The 18,259-nt window shown below is 45.8% G+C and overlaps 1 protein-coding gene across 1 annotated transcript in view; it reads right to left on the bottom strand.

The window, feature by feature from the left end:
- Xylt1 (xylosyltransferase 1) overlaps positions 1-18,259 on the bottom strand; it is a 296,256-nt gene that overhangs the window by 27,163 nt on the left and 250,834 nt on the right. The window contains exon 6 of the mRNA XM_036190272.1: positions 12,201-12,281. Within this exon, the coding sequence (XP_036046165.1) occupies positions 12,201-12,281 (81 nt within the window). The remainder of the gene's footprint in view (positions 1-12,200; positions 12,282-18,259) is intronic.

Raw genomic sequence — 18,259 nt, 5'->3', positions numbered from 1 at the left:
TTCTCAGCACTAAGGCTCAAACCCAGGGCCTGAGCATGCTTGGCAGGTACTCCACCACCAAGCTGCAGTCCCTGTTCATACCTGTTTCTCAATTCACACATTATACATGGGTTTCATAAAATATTTTGAAAAAATAACAAATTATGATCTTTTGGGTATTTCATTAGCACATTAAATGACAAGATGTGGTGGCATCCTGGCACATCTAAGAAGTACTTTGATGGAAGCAGTGGGCATAAATTATGTCTTGAAGCATCTACACAAACTATAATGTGACAGGAGAGCTTGTAATTCCAGTCTGTGCCTAATTCAGTGACCACTGGTATTGCCGTGGCTTAATACTTACATCATCTCAGGTTGCATTTGGTGGAAAAAAGTCCATCTGAGCTCTTCTCATACAAACACAAAATTGAAGCCCCTATTTTTTGTAGTAGAAAACACACACACACACACACACACACACACACACAGACACACAGACACATACACACACACACACACACACACACACACACATACACACACACACACACACACACACACACATACACACACACACACACACACACACACACACACACACACACACACACACTCTCACTCATCTCCTTTAGGACTATGTAGGGCAGATGAGGCAGAAGTAGCATTTCTTCTTTGTCTCTTTCTCTGTGTCTCTGTCTCCTTCTGTCTCTGTCTGTCTGTCTGTCTGTCTGTCTCTCTCTCTCTCTGTAGCTAGGAAATTCAAAGCTCCTTACATGTGATCTAAGGAAGTGGGTGTGTTAGGAGTGTAGGCAGAACTATAAGCAAGCTTTCTTCTTGAACTTTCAGTTCAGTCATAGCCAGCCTTACTGAACACCTACTGTGTACTAGGCATGGTTCTAGGTGCTCAAGCAGAAGGAAGGATGATCCTTGCTCTGATGAACTAGGGGTCCATAGGGAGTCTACAGTCCAGAAAGTCCCAATCCAGGGATGCTTCTGCTGTTCCAGCCTTCTGAGCCATGCACTGGTTCAGGAATCTGAATCTCTGATTAGCAACCCTCTGTGTGAATCTTCTCCTGTCACCCCTTCAGCAGTCCTGCCCCATGCTAGGCTGGCCTCACCCCTGCAGTAGTCCTGCTCTATGCTAGGCTGGCCTTACCCTGCAGCAGTCCTGCCCCATGCTAGGCTGGCCTCACCCCTGCAGCAGATCTGCTCTATGCTAGACTGGCCTCACCCCTGCAGCAGATCTGCTCTATGCTAGCCTGGCTTCACCCCTGCAGCAGATCTGCTCCATGCTAGGCTGGCCTCACCCCTGCAGCAGATCTGCTCTATGCTAGACTGGCCTCACCCTGCAGCAGTCCTGCTCCATGCTAGGCTGGCCTCACCCCTGTAGCAGTCCTGCTCCATGTGAGGGTGGCCTCACCCCTGCAATAGTCCAGCTCCATGCTAGGCTGGCCAGTTTCCCAAAGACACACAGAGGACTCATATTGACAGAATTCACCCAAACACCCAGATCTCCAGAACACCTGGGTATCCAGTATCCCTGGTTTTATTCTTTTCCTGGTGAGTTCATTCATAAAGTCTCCTTCTTCCTGGCAAGTTCAGTGGGAGCTGTTCGTTATAGACACACTACCACTTCCACAGAAACAAAACTGGAGTGCAACAGGAAGTCTTGGGCTTTGAAATACCAAATCCTATCTTGACTCCAGCTACTAATCATCATATAATACTGTCCAGTGGCTCCACAGGACCATGCTAAACAGATAACTTATGTGGAAATTTATATGGAAACCAAACTAGCAGAGAGAGAGAAAGTGAAAAAGAACCTGTCGGTGAGGGGCCTAGCAAATCTCTCCTTTGGTGGAGCAGCATTTAGACCCCACATTCCATCATGGGCTAGAAGCATCTTCTTGTAATTTTAATGTGATGTCTCAGGTTATAATACTCAAATGCATTATTTATGTGCGTGTCATCTCCAAAATGAAATGTTCATGTCTTTGGGGAAGTGGGTTCCATGTTTACTGCCTTTCCAAACAGGATAAGCTGCAAATATGTGCTTTGGTTAAGTATGAGTAAATAAAGACAGCCCATTCCTGAGAAACGTTTCTCACACCACAGGAGCTACTGAGGACTTTGTTTTGTCTTAGAAGTTGGGAGCAGCCCAAAGTCTGGTTATCAACCAGGGGAGCAGAGTCAACTCTTTGAGCCAATATTTATTTTTTAAATTTTCATTTACTCTTTTCTGTGCATTCACCATGACAAAACATAAAAGGTAAAGTTAGAAAACAAAGTAAGTCTAAGACACCCTCTTTTTATAGCTCCTGGCTCTCTCCCACGAGGGCTGAGCACTAGTTTGTATCTACGGAACTAACAATATGCAGAAGGGGATCAAGGATGTTCTGTCCATCCTCTCAGTTTTATTTCTCATTGCCATGGTTACCTTGGGGCATCTGGGCAACAGGTGGCGCCAAAGCAACACAGGCACTATGAAGACCCAGGTACTGATCCTGGTTCAGCATGACTCCATGAACCCACAAGAGGAGTCCTAACAGCCTTCTGAATCAGATGCCCCTGCAAGGGCCTTGCAAAGCATTTAGCAAGCACTAGTTACCCAAGCAATGAATGGGAGCAACCATCGATCAGTTCTTCCATATGGTGACACCCTTTTCCTACCCCTAGCATCTTGACTTCTTTTCTTGCTTTTACTGTTATCCACTGCATCTTCTTTCTCATGCTCAAGGTTCTTACTTATTTTGGTGTCTGTTTCTGCTCATGAGGTGTAAGTCTTGAGGTGGCAGAGATGTTTGTCTCCTGGTTCTCTCCTGTATCCCTAGAATAATGCATTCCATATACCAGGTACTTAGTAAATGTTTACTCAAGGGATGACTGAACAACAGAAAAGGCAGGAGCCATAACCACCAGACAATCAGGAAGTCACAGAAATGACACAACTAGGTACCCACCCAGTTCCTCTAGCAAATCTGACATGCAACAGAGGTGTTCGAGGAATGGACTCTGTGAAAGGCTGAGGAATTTCAGCCAGGCTTGGTCACCCCAGCACTTGGGAAAGTGAGGCAGGAGGCTTGCCTTGAACTTGAGGGCAGCTTGGGATGTATAGTGAGTACCAAGACAGCTGGAGCTACACAGCAAGAACTTGCCTCAAACAAAACAAAAACAAGACGGGATGAGTAACTTCTCCAAAGTCACAGAGCTAGGGGTCTTGAGCTTGACTTCAAGACAAGCTCTTAAGATTCTGTCATTCTTTACTGCTTCAATTCACCAGGACCCCTCCCAAAGGGGTAGAAATGAAGGCTCTGAGCATTCCACTGTTTCAAAGAGATGGTGTCTGGGAATAAGAGTCTCATTTTGCTTTGAAAAGTTTTCTGGGGACCCCGTGAGGACCTGCACCTTCAGAGTGGCCTTCCTGAATTTCATATGGAAACACTTGCATTCAGTTTTACTTCCTGGATTTTGAGAAATGCATGGCTTGACTTCCAAAGTTTATTTTTACTTACAACATAGGACCAAGTCTTAGGTAAATAAGCTCCATTAGGAATCAAGGGACTAAATTCTAACAGTTCAGAAGGGACCTAAATCACATGGAAGATCTTGATTAAATCACAGGGGTCCAACTGCCCCCAGGGCAGAAGAGGTCAGTGAAGAAGGGCTCCACAGTATCATCAGGAGCCAAAGTAGGTTTTCCATTCTGCTCATTCTCTGGCTGCCATCTTGGCATAACCACCAAGTGTGGGGCTATTTCAGGACTTTCTTGTGAGTTCTAAAAGGATAGAGGTTGTCCCTTAGGGTCCCTAGTGTGTTCAAAGAAGCCTTAGCAATTCACTAAGATAACTAATTCTATAGCTGAGCAAAACAAAGAGAAAAGAAACTGAGACCCACAGAATATGAATGATGTCCGAGAGTCACATTCCTGGACAAACCATCTACTCTATGTTCTCCATAGCCAGCACCCTGTCTTGGAACCCCTTTAGAAAAACACAAACCAGGCATTTTACTTAAAACATAAGGCCCAGGGTTGAGCCATGGTTTAGTTGGTAAAGTGCTTGTGTAAAAAAAAAATGAGAACCCAAGTTTGATCTCCATAATCCATGTAAAAAGCCAAGTGTGTTGGTACACACTTGTAACTCTAGTTCACAGAGGTAGAGGCAGGTCAGGTGGATCCCTTGGCTCTATGGTTGCCAGCCCAGCCTAAGCAGTGAACTCTAGGCCAATGAAGTGCTATATCAGAAAACAAGGCAGATGATTCTTGAAATATCAAAGGTTGACCTCTGGTCTCCACATGAACACACAGACACAGACAGAGACACACACAGACACAGACACACACACACACACACACACACACACACACCTGCATATCCATCCATGTATCTTCACACATACAAATAAGCAAATAAATAAAAACAGAACAAATAAAGCCATAGAACAAAGCATGACAGCCCACAAACTCTGCAGTCATTCAGTCATCTGACATGCTCACACAAATAAGGCCACATGATGCAGGGGAGCCATGAAACCAGGCTCCTTGGTCTAGGGTCTGTATATAGAACTAATCCCACATTTCCTTAATCATGTGCTGCTTCAATATCTTAGGCATAAAAGAGTCACTGAAGCAATGCCTGTCCCCAAGAGTTAGTCTGAAGGTTTGAGAAAGATAGTGTGGGGGAGGGCTTAATGCAGTGCTGGACATAGATAGAGTCAACACTCCATAAGACATTTGTGATGTGCTGAAGTTTTCCTTCATCCAAATAGGTCTTTTCAATGTTTATCTTTTTAAGTTATTTTACTAGGATTTAGTAAAAAGGCATGCAGTGTATGTCAGGAGCTGAAAAGAAACCCCCATGCTGGAAAGGGATGATGCTTCAGCACCAAGGATAGTGCCCAGAGTCCCCACTTGGAATTCCAATTTGTGAAGTTATTTCATTTCAATGGCTGTGATGGTGGAGGTGATAGGTGTCATACCCATCCTTCCAATTGTGCCCAAGGTCTACCAATACAAACCCTTCCTGCTATCTTAAGTCAGGAGTTAGCACTAGGTTCTGATCCGGGCAGACTTCAGCAGCTTGGGACAGTCACAATTTTATCAGCCCTAGAGAGCATTTTTGATATCTTCTAGACCCTGATCTCTGTACTGAGACTAGGATTGAGAAGACCATCTCTTCCCCTCTCTTTCCATCTAAAGGTGGAGAACAAATTAGGTACTGAGAGCTAACATTTGCTGAGTACACACTACATTCAAGGCCTGATCCACACACTCAGTATGTACTCTCATGCAGTCTTTTCTAGAAGAGAGGCAGATAGAGTGGGTGGGGGAGAGCAAGCATACACATGGCTGGTTAGTGGCAAGGATGAGAAGTCAGCCTTAACTGTCATCCTCTGGATTCCATACCCTAAGTCACGAGATTGTAACACCACTTTAATGAACAAGTAGAGAGAAAAATGCAATCCACAAATATGCAATTTTACTTTATGTGTTTGTTGTGCAGGGAAAATCAAAGGCAAGGGCAAAAAACTGCTAAGGAATTTTAACTGGTGAAGATGGCCAGAGATAGCTACTTCTCTACACTGTGCAGGGAAAACCAACTTGGCTTGCTGCTCAAAGAGAGAAGAGAAAGATGACCAAGAGGAAAGGCAGAACCAGTGGCTTGAATTCTGAGACCTACAGATTTCAGAACTCTGTGTTAGTCCAGGCTTTAAGGCCAGGAATCTGCTTGTCCCTCCTAGAATCACTGAAGACCTTGAGTTATATGTAGTTCACGTACTGTTTGTTTGCATATGGATGCAAATGTGGTGTGTGTGTGTGTGTGTGTGTGTGTGTGTGTGTGTGTGTGTGTGTATGTATGTCTGTGCATGCACACATGTGCATATGCATGCAGTCCATACTTGATGTCTGGGATCTTCTTTGACCTTATTTTTGAACAGGGTTTTCATTGAACCTGAAGAATACTGACTTGAAGACTGTCTGGCTGATGAGCACAAGGATCCTCTTGTTCCCACATTCTCCCCTCCCCCAGCACTGTGATGGCCAGTGGAGGCTACTTATCCAGATTTTTCACACAGGTGCTGGGGATCCAAATTCAGGCCCTCATGCTGCTCCTCGTGCTTCTATGGCAAATACTTCACTTAACGATTAGGAGGCCCCTTTCCAGCCCCTTCATGTATTTTTAAAAACAGTGTGTCTGCTGCTTTCTGTTTTCATTATCAGAGTGATGCCTGTCATTTCTAGATTGTTTTGGATGTAGAAAGAAATGCAACAAAAAGAAAGAAAAAAAGAAAAGAAAATCCTGTTCTACTCCTCAGTGATTCTGGGAATGTATTTTCTTCTTTTTAGGCTATTTTCTGAGTATTCACATTGTCATGAAAAACCAGAAAGGTGCACAGCAGTGTAATGGGAGGGGATGTATGAAAAGTCCTGTGCAGGGGGTGAGGGGTGAGGGTGGGCATAACACAAAATTCTAAGGTGACATGGCCTCTGAAACTCATAGGGCACCATGTGTGTGATAAATGACCAAGTCAGGTATATGGGAAGGAAAGTAGAAATGTGATCTGCTTTTTCTACTGAAAATGCAATATTAATTATGTGCTTTCATTAGAGTGTTGTGTGTCAACCAGGGGAGGGAGCCCATCTCTGCAGAAGCAAGATGGTACCAAAGGACCTCCAGACAGCAGATCGACCAGGAGGAGGCTCCTGGCCAGGCTCCCTGTGGACTTACCAACTTTAAGTTAATCATTTGCCTGTTTACACATCCAGTGGGATTTGAGCTGGAGAATTAATTCAGTGTCAGAGAAGGGAAGTAGTACCTGGTGCTGCTCAGAGTCATTCTGGTACCCCACATGGGAAAGCTGCCTGCAGCAGGTGGAGACCAGACACGAGACGAACGGGGAGCAGCCTGTGCTGCTTCCAATCTGGAGCTGGACCCTCTCCCAGCCTCAACCTGACACCGGGAAGACTCTAGAAGCTTCCCTGAGAGTTGGAGTCATAGGTCTCTCACTTCTGATATGCCTCTCCATCATCCTCATCATTTGCTCCCTATTCAAAGCAGCTGTCCCAAGAGGCTGTGTTAATTTGCCTCCTTCGTTGTTTCTGCAGCACTGGGAAGGGAACTCAGGGCCTTACACATGCTCCCAAGTGCTCTGCCTCAGAGTACTTCTCTATCCCTCTTTTATTCACTTGTGCATTTCAATATTTCTGCATGTACACCTTTATTTCATTTGTGTATGTACATGTGCATGTATGTATGCTCATATGTATGTGTTCACATACCATTGTACACGTGTGGAGGGCAGAGAACAACTTGCAGAAATTGGTTCTTTCCTTCTACCATGTGGTTACTGGGGATTGAATTCAGGTGGTCAAGCTTGGCAATAAGTATCTTTACCCAGTGAACCATCAGCCATTAAAAAAAAAAAAAGTATTATCTCCTCTTCTTGGTCTCTCCGTTACTCTGTCTCTATATCTGTCTCTCCCCTCCCTTCCCCGTGTGTGTGCACACACACATGCACGTGTCTCCACAGGGCAAGATGTGCATGTGGAGAACAGAGTGCAGCTCTGTGGAGTCGGTTCTCTCCCCCAAACCTTACGTCGGTTTTGGGGTCAAGCTCAGATCACCAGGCTTTTACAGCCAAGCACTCTAACTCACTGAGTGTCTCACTGGCCACATACGGCTCCTTTAAGAACTTTTACTTTGTGGAGGTTTCACTAAGTTTCCCAGACTGGCCTTGAACTCGCAATCTTCCTTCCTCAGCCTTCCAAGTAGCTGGTATTACAGGCCTGCGCCATCATGCCTGGCAAACTAAGTACATTCTATCAAATTCTACAGGGTTGACATTATTCTTGTCACTCCAGTTTTACAGACCAGGGAGCAGATAAACAGATAATTGATGTGGTTTACAGATGGTCTCACATAGTGAGTGCTGAAAGTGGGGAGGTGACTTCTGGTCTTCTGGCTTCAGAGTCTGGATGGCAAACATTTTATTCTGGAGCTCTTTCAGCATCAAGCCTTAGGACCTTGGAGGTTGGGGTAAGATAAAGTGATTGTCTAGTCCTCAGCTGTATACTTCCCTCCAATGGGAGAGCATCTACCAAGAGAGGTTGGAATGAGGTAACATATTCAAAGTGTCCAGCTTGGCGCCTTCCTTATGCTTTGTGAGCCAATTCATCCTGTTGTTGCTATTTGCCTGCTATACACAGAGGCAAGGGCCAGTTGGAGCTAAATGCTGGAGACACACAGCTGGGATGTAGCAGAGATGACATTTTGATACCAGCATTTTTGCCTTACCGTTTACATTACATCCCATCCCAAACACCAGGCTCTTGGTGACTGAGAAATTGCACAGATCAGAAAACATCCCACAAGAAACTATTGTATTGGAGGGAGCTAGCTTTTCCTTTCTACTTCCCTGTCCCCACACACCTACCGAGACTCTGGCGGACTGCATCTGAGCAGAAGCAAGGAGCTCCCAGGGATATTTCCATTATTCAGGGCTCAAGCTTCGGCCCTGCTGATGCTCCCTAGGAAATGATGACTGCACCACACATCAGTCACCCCACTGGTCACTTATATTGTTTGGATGAAAAGTAGGGGAAATAGGGAACACAGCACTCCTGTTCATTTAATTACAAGAACAGTCAGGAGCACTTTGGCAGCTATTAAAATACAAGTTTGCTTTTATGCCATCTCCTCACAGTGGGAACTGAAAGTCAAAATTAGCTGCTAAGAACTGGAGACAGGCACAGAGGGGTCAGGGTGGCTGTTAGGCTCTGTATAGAAATAAAAGCCGAGGTGCCCTGCAGCCTATGCTGCATCCCACCATTTGCTTTTGTTCCTCGAATCTTGCTGCCTCTCAAGCTCTCTGCTTTTGTCGCCTGCTCTTACAAGAGTCAGTCTAGAGACAAGCCATCCCAGAGTGGAATGGGACTTTGGAGACTAGCTCATCCGACTATATTATTCTGCAAAGGGAAGAAGACTGAGGCTCAGTTAAGTGGAGTAGCTGCCCCAGCATCACCTTAGCACATTATCAGGCCATGAACCATATGGTTACAAGGTCATTAGGCCTGGCGGAGAATCTACTACTATTATTCCGTTCAAAGGACCTACTATGAAACCAACTCCTAATGACTGATGGCTATACCCATAAGCAATGCACATCTCAACCCTCATCTGAGAAGCTTCTAGTCGAAGTCAATGGCAACTAACAGAGACCCACAACTGGACATGGTGATGAAAATAAGAGATGACAAAGTATTAAATGAGACCTTCTCCCCAGGCTCAGGGACAGTTCCCGAGGAGGGGACAGAAAGACTGTTGGAGACAGAGGCAGTGGATGACTATAAGGAAACACGGTCTTCTGGACACTGGGGCAGCACACATGACCTCACAGCAGTTGTGTCGGCATGCACAAGACCCGTGAGAGCGCAAGTCAGATCAATCCCATCATGGAGAGGGGAGGTGGGCATGAAGTCCAACTTCCAGCTAAGAAGCTCCTGACAACTGATAGCTGCTGGAGGAGAGAGTGGGAGCCAGTGCTCCAGTGGAAGGCCACAGTGCCCAGGATACATGGGCATCACAAGTTAGTTTTGATGGTTTTAAATATTTTTGTTTTAGGATTAAAAATAAAAAGGGTTCAAAGTAGGGTGTGTAGGGAAGAGGATGGGTCTGGGAGGAGTTGGGAAAAAGGATGAATATAATCAAACACATTGTGCAGGCTGGTTTTTAATGTCAATTTGACACAGGCTAGACTCATGTGAAAGGAGGGAACCTCAATTGAGAAAATACTTCCATAAGATTAGGCTGTAGGTAATCTTAATTAGTGATTGATGGGGGAAGGGCCCAGCCCATTGCGAGTGGTGCCATCTCTGGGCTGGTGGCCCTGGGTGCTACAAGAATGCAGGCTGAGCAAGCCATGAGGAGCAAGGCAGCGAGCAGCACCCCTCCGTGGCCTCTGAGTCAGCTCTTACCTCCATGTTCTTGCCCTGTTTAGTTTCTGTGCCAACAGCCTTTGATGATGAACAGTAATGTGGAAGCATAAGCCAAATGAACCCTTTTCTCGCCAAGTTACTTTGGCCATGGTGTTTCACCACAGCAATAGAAAATTAAGACACACACTGTGCAGAATTCTCAAAGAACTGATGATTAAAAAACAAATCACTTGGCACACTGGAGCAAAGGAGGGCTGGCACACAGGGAGGTGACAAACACCCTGTGGGAATGTTGGATTGGCCTCTTGGGACACACTCAGTAGGGCTTGAGTCCTAGCCCTGCCCTAATTCTGCGAGTCCAACATTCCTCTGTATCTCATCTTCCTTGCTTGCAAGATAAAATCAGTGAGTGAGTTGTTAACGGCCACAACCTAAAGCTAGAAAATCAAGTCGACACTCAAGAAAATGGAATGAATCCTCAAGGCTTGGTGCCGTCGCTTGAGCTGCTCAATTCAGCCGTGCCTGGAGTCAGTGTAACTTGTTCCAGTCACTCTCCTCATCCACAAGTTAGCCTGAAGTGGGCTTACGACACTCACCACCAAAGAATTCTTTGTGCCACAGCACTTGTGAGGGAGGGAACATCCCTGCCCACTGGGGTAGAGGCAATGGGGGATGGGCTGTGGGGAGCCTAGTTCACACATCAGGGGAAGGATTGACTAACAAAGAAAAGTAAGTTGTAGGCAATGGCACATCAATTCATTTTGTTACTAAATTAATACTAAAAATATATTGTCCTTAATTCATGTAAATGAGAGAGTCCCAGCTGGGATGTAAAGAGTGAATATAGGAATGTGTAAACAATTTTGATCTGAGATACTTGGGTTTTATGGTTTGAGAGGCAGGTGCTAGGAACCTGTCCTGCTGCTCTGAGCCATGTAGGTACTCTATACCCACCACTGGTGTACCTGGGTCATACAGGGTGTGCTCATACATGCAGGACAGAGAGCTGGGATACATTCCTACCAGTAGGTCTTTGATTTCTATGCTTACCATGGCAATGACATCCTCCTCCTCCTCGTCACCATCACAGGCAGCATCTCATTTAATCCCACCCACATAGGACTGTTGCTGTTGCTCTACTGGCAAAGGAATGGCTTCAGAGAGGTTAAGTTACACAAGTAAGTACTTTACAGATTGAGCCATCTCCTCAAGCCAAACTCCTAGTTTTTGACCTTGCTTACTCCGAGTGGGAGAGGTGGGGGTTCTGAATCCCTCCAGTCTCTATCCATACCAGCAGCGGGAGGAAGTGTGGAAGACACAGACTGGAAGGTTGGACCTCTGGATTTAACTTCATGCTATCATGAGTCTTTCATCTGGAAATTAAATCCTTTGAGGGTCTGAAGATGTTGACTGCTAGAGCAGTACCTGGAATGTGGCTGGCATGAGGTAAGCAGCTCTTGAGTGATAGGCACAAGGATTAAATGACGGGGGGGGGGGGGATGATTTAGATGCAGTCCTCAGTCTGCCTACCAACAATATGAGAATTAACCATGACCACTCATCTCCTAGGATCACCACAATAAAAATGAACTCATAAAGTGTTTTCTGTGTAAGCATGAGGATCTGAGTTTGATCCCCAGAACCCATGTGAGAGAGACTGTCCCAAAAATAAAATGGTGGATGGTACCTGAGGAATGATGCTTGGGGCTGTCCTCTGGCTTTTACATGTGCACACATACTGGTGCCCATGCACCTGCATATATGTGTGCATCCCATACATATATGTAGACAGGTGCCCATGCACCTGCATATATGTGTGCATCCCATACATATATATATAGATAGGTGCCCATGCACCTGCATATATGTGTGCATCCCATACATATATGTAGACAGGTGCACATGCACCTGCATACACATGTGCACCCCATACATATACATAGGAAGGTGCATGTGCACCTGCATATACATGTGCACCCCATACTTTCACAAGTGCACACATACCTGCAGACACATGTGCACCCTCACACATATACATACACAGGTGCACATGCATCTGCATATACACGTGCACCCAAACAAGCATCCACATACAGGAATAAATTCAAAAGATTTCTTGGGAGAAAAGCTTTGAGCCTGCGAGAAGCATCTGCTTCTCTGTCCTTGGCCAACAAGAGGGATCCTTGAGCTCTCACACAGGCAACTTTTCTCTGGTTGTGTAAAATCAATCGAGAAGAAATGCCCCAGTGACAGCTTCCCATTCCTGTGGTGCCCAGTGCATTACCTTGCATTGTCCCGGCCATGTGACTTTAGGAAATTCATATCTCGGTATCGGGAGAGAAATGCCACCAGCTGATCATTTGTTCTGTGGAAACAAACAGGAGAGAAAGTCAGGGTCCTCTGCAGAGCTTGGGGGTGGTGGGCCTTGTCTCCCTTCTTGGTCCTAGGAAACAGATTTCACTGTTTTCCTGTTCTGACCATACCATACAGCCTCTAGGTGGGTCTGTCCCTGGGCCTGCCACATTATGTGAGAACAGGCTGTGTTCTAGTTTCATTCTGGCTACTGTGTTCTAACATCCCAGAAAGGGGAAATTTATGGAGAGAAAGGGTTTATTTTAGCTTATAATTCCTGGTTATTGTCCCTCACTGCAATCAACAGCTTGAGACAGCTGGACACACCACACCCATAGTCGAGGGCATAGAGGAGTGAATGCATGCTCATTCACTGTCTTGACTGATTGTCATGCTCAGCCTGATTTCTCCACAGTTATACAGGTCAGGTCCTCCCCACACCCACCCAGTGAATGGTGGCATACACAGTGGGCTGGGTCTTCCCACATCAATTAATTCCGACTATGCCAATCCTCAGATATGACACAGGCCAACCCAATATAAGCGATCTTTCATTACAACTGTTTCCCAGGTGGTCCTAGGTTTTGTCAAGTTGATAGTTACAGCTAACCTGCACAGATAGTTTGTACATCTCTCTTCCACATACTCCACTATGCAAGGAAATCTGAGGACAGAATTGTGTCTTACATGCTTTGGTATCTATGCTAAGCATTGGGCATGGCCAACATAATCATCAGTATACCTAATGTCATATACAGATCAGCCTCACGGCCTTTGCACTTACTGTGCATAGGCCATTTCATTCTATAGCTCTTAATTTCTAGCCTGCTCTTATCATTTAGATCTTTCAAATGTCTTTTATTCACATAGGTTTTTTTTTTTTTTTTTGGCCATTTCATTTAAAGTAGCCCCTGCCTCCTCCACCACACCTTTATCACATCACAATGTTGACTTGATTAATCTATCACCATTTGAAAGCACTCTCTTGGTTACCTTATAATATAAGGTCCACAAGGAGAGAGTCACTTTTGGCACACAGTAGGACCTACACTAATGTCTGGTGAATGAATGAATGATGAAGAAGGAATGCAGGAATCAAGATGAGCTGATTGAGTACCAACGTCTTTGGTGCACAGTGAGCAGTGAATGAATCCAAGTGCTCGATAACCACTGGGCTGTGGATTGAGAGAGCTTTAAAAAATATGAAGCGCCGTGCAAATGGATGACATTGTTCCCAGCATTGTTATCCCAAATTTATCACCATCAATCTCGGCGTTCACAGTGCCGTCACAGCTAATCAGCTTGTGCATACAGCTGTGACAGTATTTTAAAAGGCAGTCACACAGGTCTCCATCTGCCAGAGATGCAGTTGCCTCTTCCACTGAACAAACCCAAACAGGTAATAGTCCTGATGTGACAGCTCCTCTGTCACCAAGCTGCTCTGCTTGCAGGGAGTGCTTCTTAGAGGGCAGGGGCTAACTACTCAGCCGGATTGGGTGAGGTGGTAAGAAAGAGGCTCTATGAGAACACAATGGAGTTGGACTCTCTGTATGTGCATGTGGTGCACATGTGGGGTGTGTTGCTTCTCTGTATGTGCCTGTGAATGTTGGTGCGGGCAGGAACCGTCACCTTCCACCTTGTTTGAGTCAGGGTCTCTAGTTCACCATTACACACACCAGTTTGGCTAGCCTGTTAGCTTCTAGGGAGTTGCCTGCTTCTGTCTGCTGTCTCACAGTTGGAGTGCTGTGGTTACAGATGTCACTGCTGCTTCTGCCTTTCTGTGGATTCTGGAGTTTTGAACTCAGGTCCTCATGTTTGAACAACACATGCTTTTTCTACTGTGCTACCTCTCTAGCCCTGCTGGACTGAAGAGAAGCAGCACAGTGTTTTAGAAAGAAATGTGCAAGCTCCAGAAAGAAAAGGATCTGGAAGTGAATTCCAGCTGCACTGCCACAGCCCACGCCATGTGTAAAGGATAAACAAGCCACCAGACCCTCTGAACAGTGGCCCTCTGTCAACTCCTTTCCTCCTAGCTGCTCAGATTTAAACACATCGAGCACACCATAGGTTCACCATGCATTTTCATCAGGAGGATGGGTAGATTTAAGGGCACACAGTAGGTACACATTCAATGCACACTGCTCTGTTCTTTCTACCTCTCAGCTGCCTGGTCTTGCTGTGGGATAATGCTCTTGTACACTGAAAGATTTGTCACTCAAATTAGTTTAATAAACTGCCAATTGGCCAGTAGCCAGGCAGGAACTATAGGCCAGGTGACCAGACTAGGAGAATTATGGGAAGAGGAAGGGCAGAGTTGGGAGACACCAGCCAGAAGTAGCAGAAGCAAGATGAGAATGCCACACTGAGAAAAGGTACCAAGCTATGTGGTTTAACATAGATAAGAATTATGAGTTAATTTACGTGTAAGAGCTAGTTAGTGATAAGCCTGAGCTATCGGCTGAACATTTATAAGCAATATTAACCCTCCCAGTCAATGACGTGGGAAGCGGCTGCCAGGTATTTGGGAGTTGATGGCAGGGCAGAAACTTCATTTACTTGTTCTGTTCTACCCTCAGCCCTCAACCCCTCTATCTGCCACTCTGTCAAATAGCCACTCTGAACCCTCATCCACTCATTGGATGGTGTATGTTGACTAACTCATAAATCCAGTTGAGTGGAAAGGATGGAGCAGTTAAGAGATACTGAGGTGAAAGTAAGTGTGATCAATGTCCCAGCCTCTTACTGGAGTGGCAGATGCCTGAAGAGCCTCCTGCATCTGCAGCCTGGTAAAAATCTATCGTATAAAGGATGCAGCACTCTCCTAATGTACACAGAGGTGAATCCTAGGGATAGACCTGAAAGACCAGTCTTCATGTGTCTGGACACTGACAAGCAAGGTGGCCAAGGTTCTGAGGATCCTGTGGCCTGATGCTAAAAAGGGCCTCCAAGTTGCTGCTGGGTTAAGCAGCAATGCAATGTCCTTATAAAGAAAATGTCTTTCCCAGCCATCCAGAGGCCCACTACATTTCCTCACCTCAGCTGCTCTTATTTACCAAACCCTTTGCCACACTCTGCGACAGTTCATTATTGTCACCCTGATGAATAAAAGGACAAGTTAACCTCTGAATGGGTCTCCAGCAGCAGGAATAATAAACAGGGTCTCTTGGGATCTTAGGTGGGAGGACTGAAGGGGCTGAGGCCAAGCTCTAGGAGCCCCCTCTGGGAAGTCTTAGGCCTCCCAGGGTCAGCCTGCTGTGGCTCCATTTGGCAACCCCAGAAAGCATCTTTCAGGGCTGTATCTGGGGCCATTTTCGCATTTCCCGCTTCACCGGGTCCCCATCTGATGGGAATGAATAGGCATTTAGCGAATTTACTTAGCGGTGCTTCCACATGAAATCATCTCAAAAGATGACATCTTAGGGGGAGAGTGGTCGGGCAGGGGTTTTCCAGGCTGGAACCTGTGCATAAAGCCCCCTTTCAAAGCAAAGCCCTATGTGTTTGATGAGTGAGCTTGCCGGATTGGCTGGATGGGTGGGGTGAGGGGGACTACTGCTTACTCCATCTGCCAAGGGAACCTTGTAGCTCCCTGCCTGCCCCTTCTCTGTAAAATGCCTGCTCAAACTCTGGTCAACCAATCCCTGCTCCTACTCAAAAAGGAGACAGGATTTGGCTGGGGACGATTTCTCCCGATTGCTCCTTCCAGGCTCCTGTCAATAATTGCCTACATATTTAGTTCACTCCAGATAATGAACGGCTTGTGATCTGCTGACATTTTACCCCATTCCAGTCTCACTGGCTTACACCACACACACACACACACACACACACACACACACACACACACACACACACACACATTTTTATAGAACAGTCTTTCTCTATGCCGTTCCCATTGCTCATCTTTGGGACCTGTGTAGCCAGTTCCACCTTCTACTAACATGATCACAACTTATTCAGAGGTCAGTCTATCTCTTGTTGATTGCTGGTGCCCATTGCTGCAACCACTAGGGACACAGAAATACCTGTTTCAGTATGTAACATGTAAGTAAATGCTGAAGCCAGTTTATCGGTGACCATATGAGAATCAGAAGTGAATGCATAAATAAGAGAGTCATAAAATAAGGCCTCAGACTGTGAGGCCATGCACCATGATCTTGCTTCAGGGCATACACTTGGCTGTGTTTTTACCTCATTTGATTAAAAAGATGCCATACAGTGTGTTTCACTCTCAGCCGACACTCTGGATGGCTAGACTCAAAGACATTAGGTCATGAAGGAAAGTGCAGAACCAGGCTTGAGACCTGGTTCTTATGTTATGGCTGGTGCTCTTTATAAATTACCCACTCTGCAAAATACAGGCAGTGAATGAGTGGGAGGATGGGTGAATTCCATCACAGGAGTGGAAGAAAAAACTACAGGTGGAGTAAGGGGCTCCACTTGCAGCCTGGTCTTCAAATCAGAGGCCATTATAGAAATACTACACCTGGGGCTGCTTTTGTGGAAGATGGGGTTCAGTTTTCAGCACCTTCATGGTGGCTCACAACCATCTATGACTCCAGTTCCAAGGGATAGTGTTGTTCTATATGCTGTGAATATGTGTTGCTCTGATTGGTTGATAAAAAGCTGTTTGGCCAGTAGCCAGGAAGGAACTATAGGTGGGGTAAGCAGATAAGGTGAATGCTGGGAAGAGGAAGGCTGAGTCAGGAGTCACCAGCCAGACACAGAGGGAGCAAGATGTGAAGGCAGAACTGAGAAAAGGTACCAAGCCACATGGTTAAACATAGATAAGAATTATGGATTAATTTAAGTGTAAGAGCTAGTCAGTAGTAAGCCTGAGCTAATGGCTGAGCAGGTATAAATAATATTAAGCCTCTGTGTGTTTACTTGGGGGATGTGAGTGGGGGAGATTTGTCCTGACTGCTGGCCAGCTGGGACACAGAAAAACTTTCAGCTACAGGATAGGACCCCCACTTTTGGCCCCCACAGGCACTGCACACTCTTTAAGAAAGAGAAAAAAAACACTGTATCTCAGGCTTCATTCAAGACCTACTGAGATACACTTGACTTCTTTTTTCTTTTTGAGTGTGTGTGTGTGTGTGTGTGTGTGTGTGTGTTTGCGTGCATGCACTGTATGGAGAGCAGAGGTCAGCCTCAGGTGTCACTTCTTTGGCACTGTCCGCTTTGCTTTTGTTTGTTTTGTTTTGTGTTTGGGGAACAGGGTCTATCATGGGACAGGAAGTAGACTGTCTTGGCCAGTGAGCTCCAGAGATCTGCCTGTCATGCACCACCATAGCTACTGAGGACTGAACTCAGGTCCAGGTGCTTGTGCAGCAAGCACTCAACCCACTGAGCCATCTCCTTGGCTTGAGATCAGTTTGACTTCTTATGGTTGCCACGTGATCTATACCTCCTTGTCAGTTTGAGAAACTCTGCTCTGCTGAGTAGGAGAAGCAGTGACTAGTCCCCTCTTTCTACTCTCTGGTCCCTGAGGGCCCTCTGGATGCCTATGCTTAGAGGGAATTCCTTTCATCTCTATAAGGCATAAACCTCAGGTGTTGGGAGTGTTAAATAGAACCATGAATGTAAGACCTCTATAATAGCACCTGGCACAGGGTAAATCTTTGACAAATGTTAGCTGTCATTGAATGGTATCACTGCCATCTCAAACATCAGACACTTAAGACATTTTGATCCAGGGAAAGCAATGAAAGGACCCAACTTGACTCCGACTTGGAGGGCTTTCTGTGCTTAAGATCCATAGAATATTTTGCAGAGTACAGAGTAGGAAATAAACCTTTGAAGGGCAACAGCTCTGACATTACCTCAGCAGCCAGAACCCCAGGTTCCTGAAAGAATGGTACTCTGTATCTACAGAGTCAGAGTCAAGCAAGGTTGGTGTGCTGATAGTGATTGACAGGTGAGAAGACAGAATCTGCTCAGTCTCTACTGGGAAGAGGTCTAGAATAGATCCAGCTGCATGTCCTTCCAACC

Source organism: Onychomys torridus, chromosome 1, assembly GCF_903995425.1.
Source record: "Onychomys torridus chromosome 1, mOncTor1.1, whole genome shotgun sequence".
Classification (NCBI taxonomy): Eukaryota; Metazoa; Chordata; class Mammalia; order Rodentia; family Cricetidae; genus Onychomys; species Onychomys torridus.
This window is presented reverse-complemented; position numbering and strand designations above follow the sequence as displayed.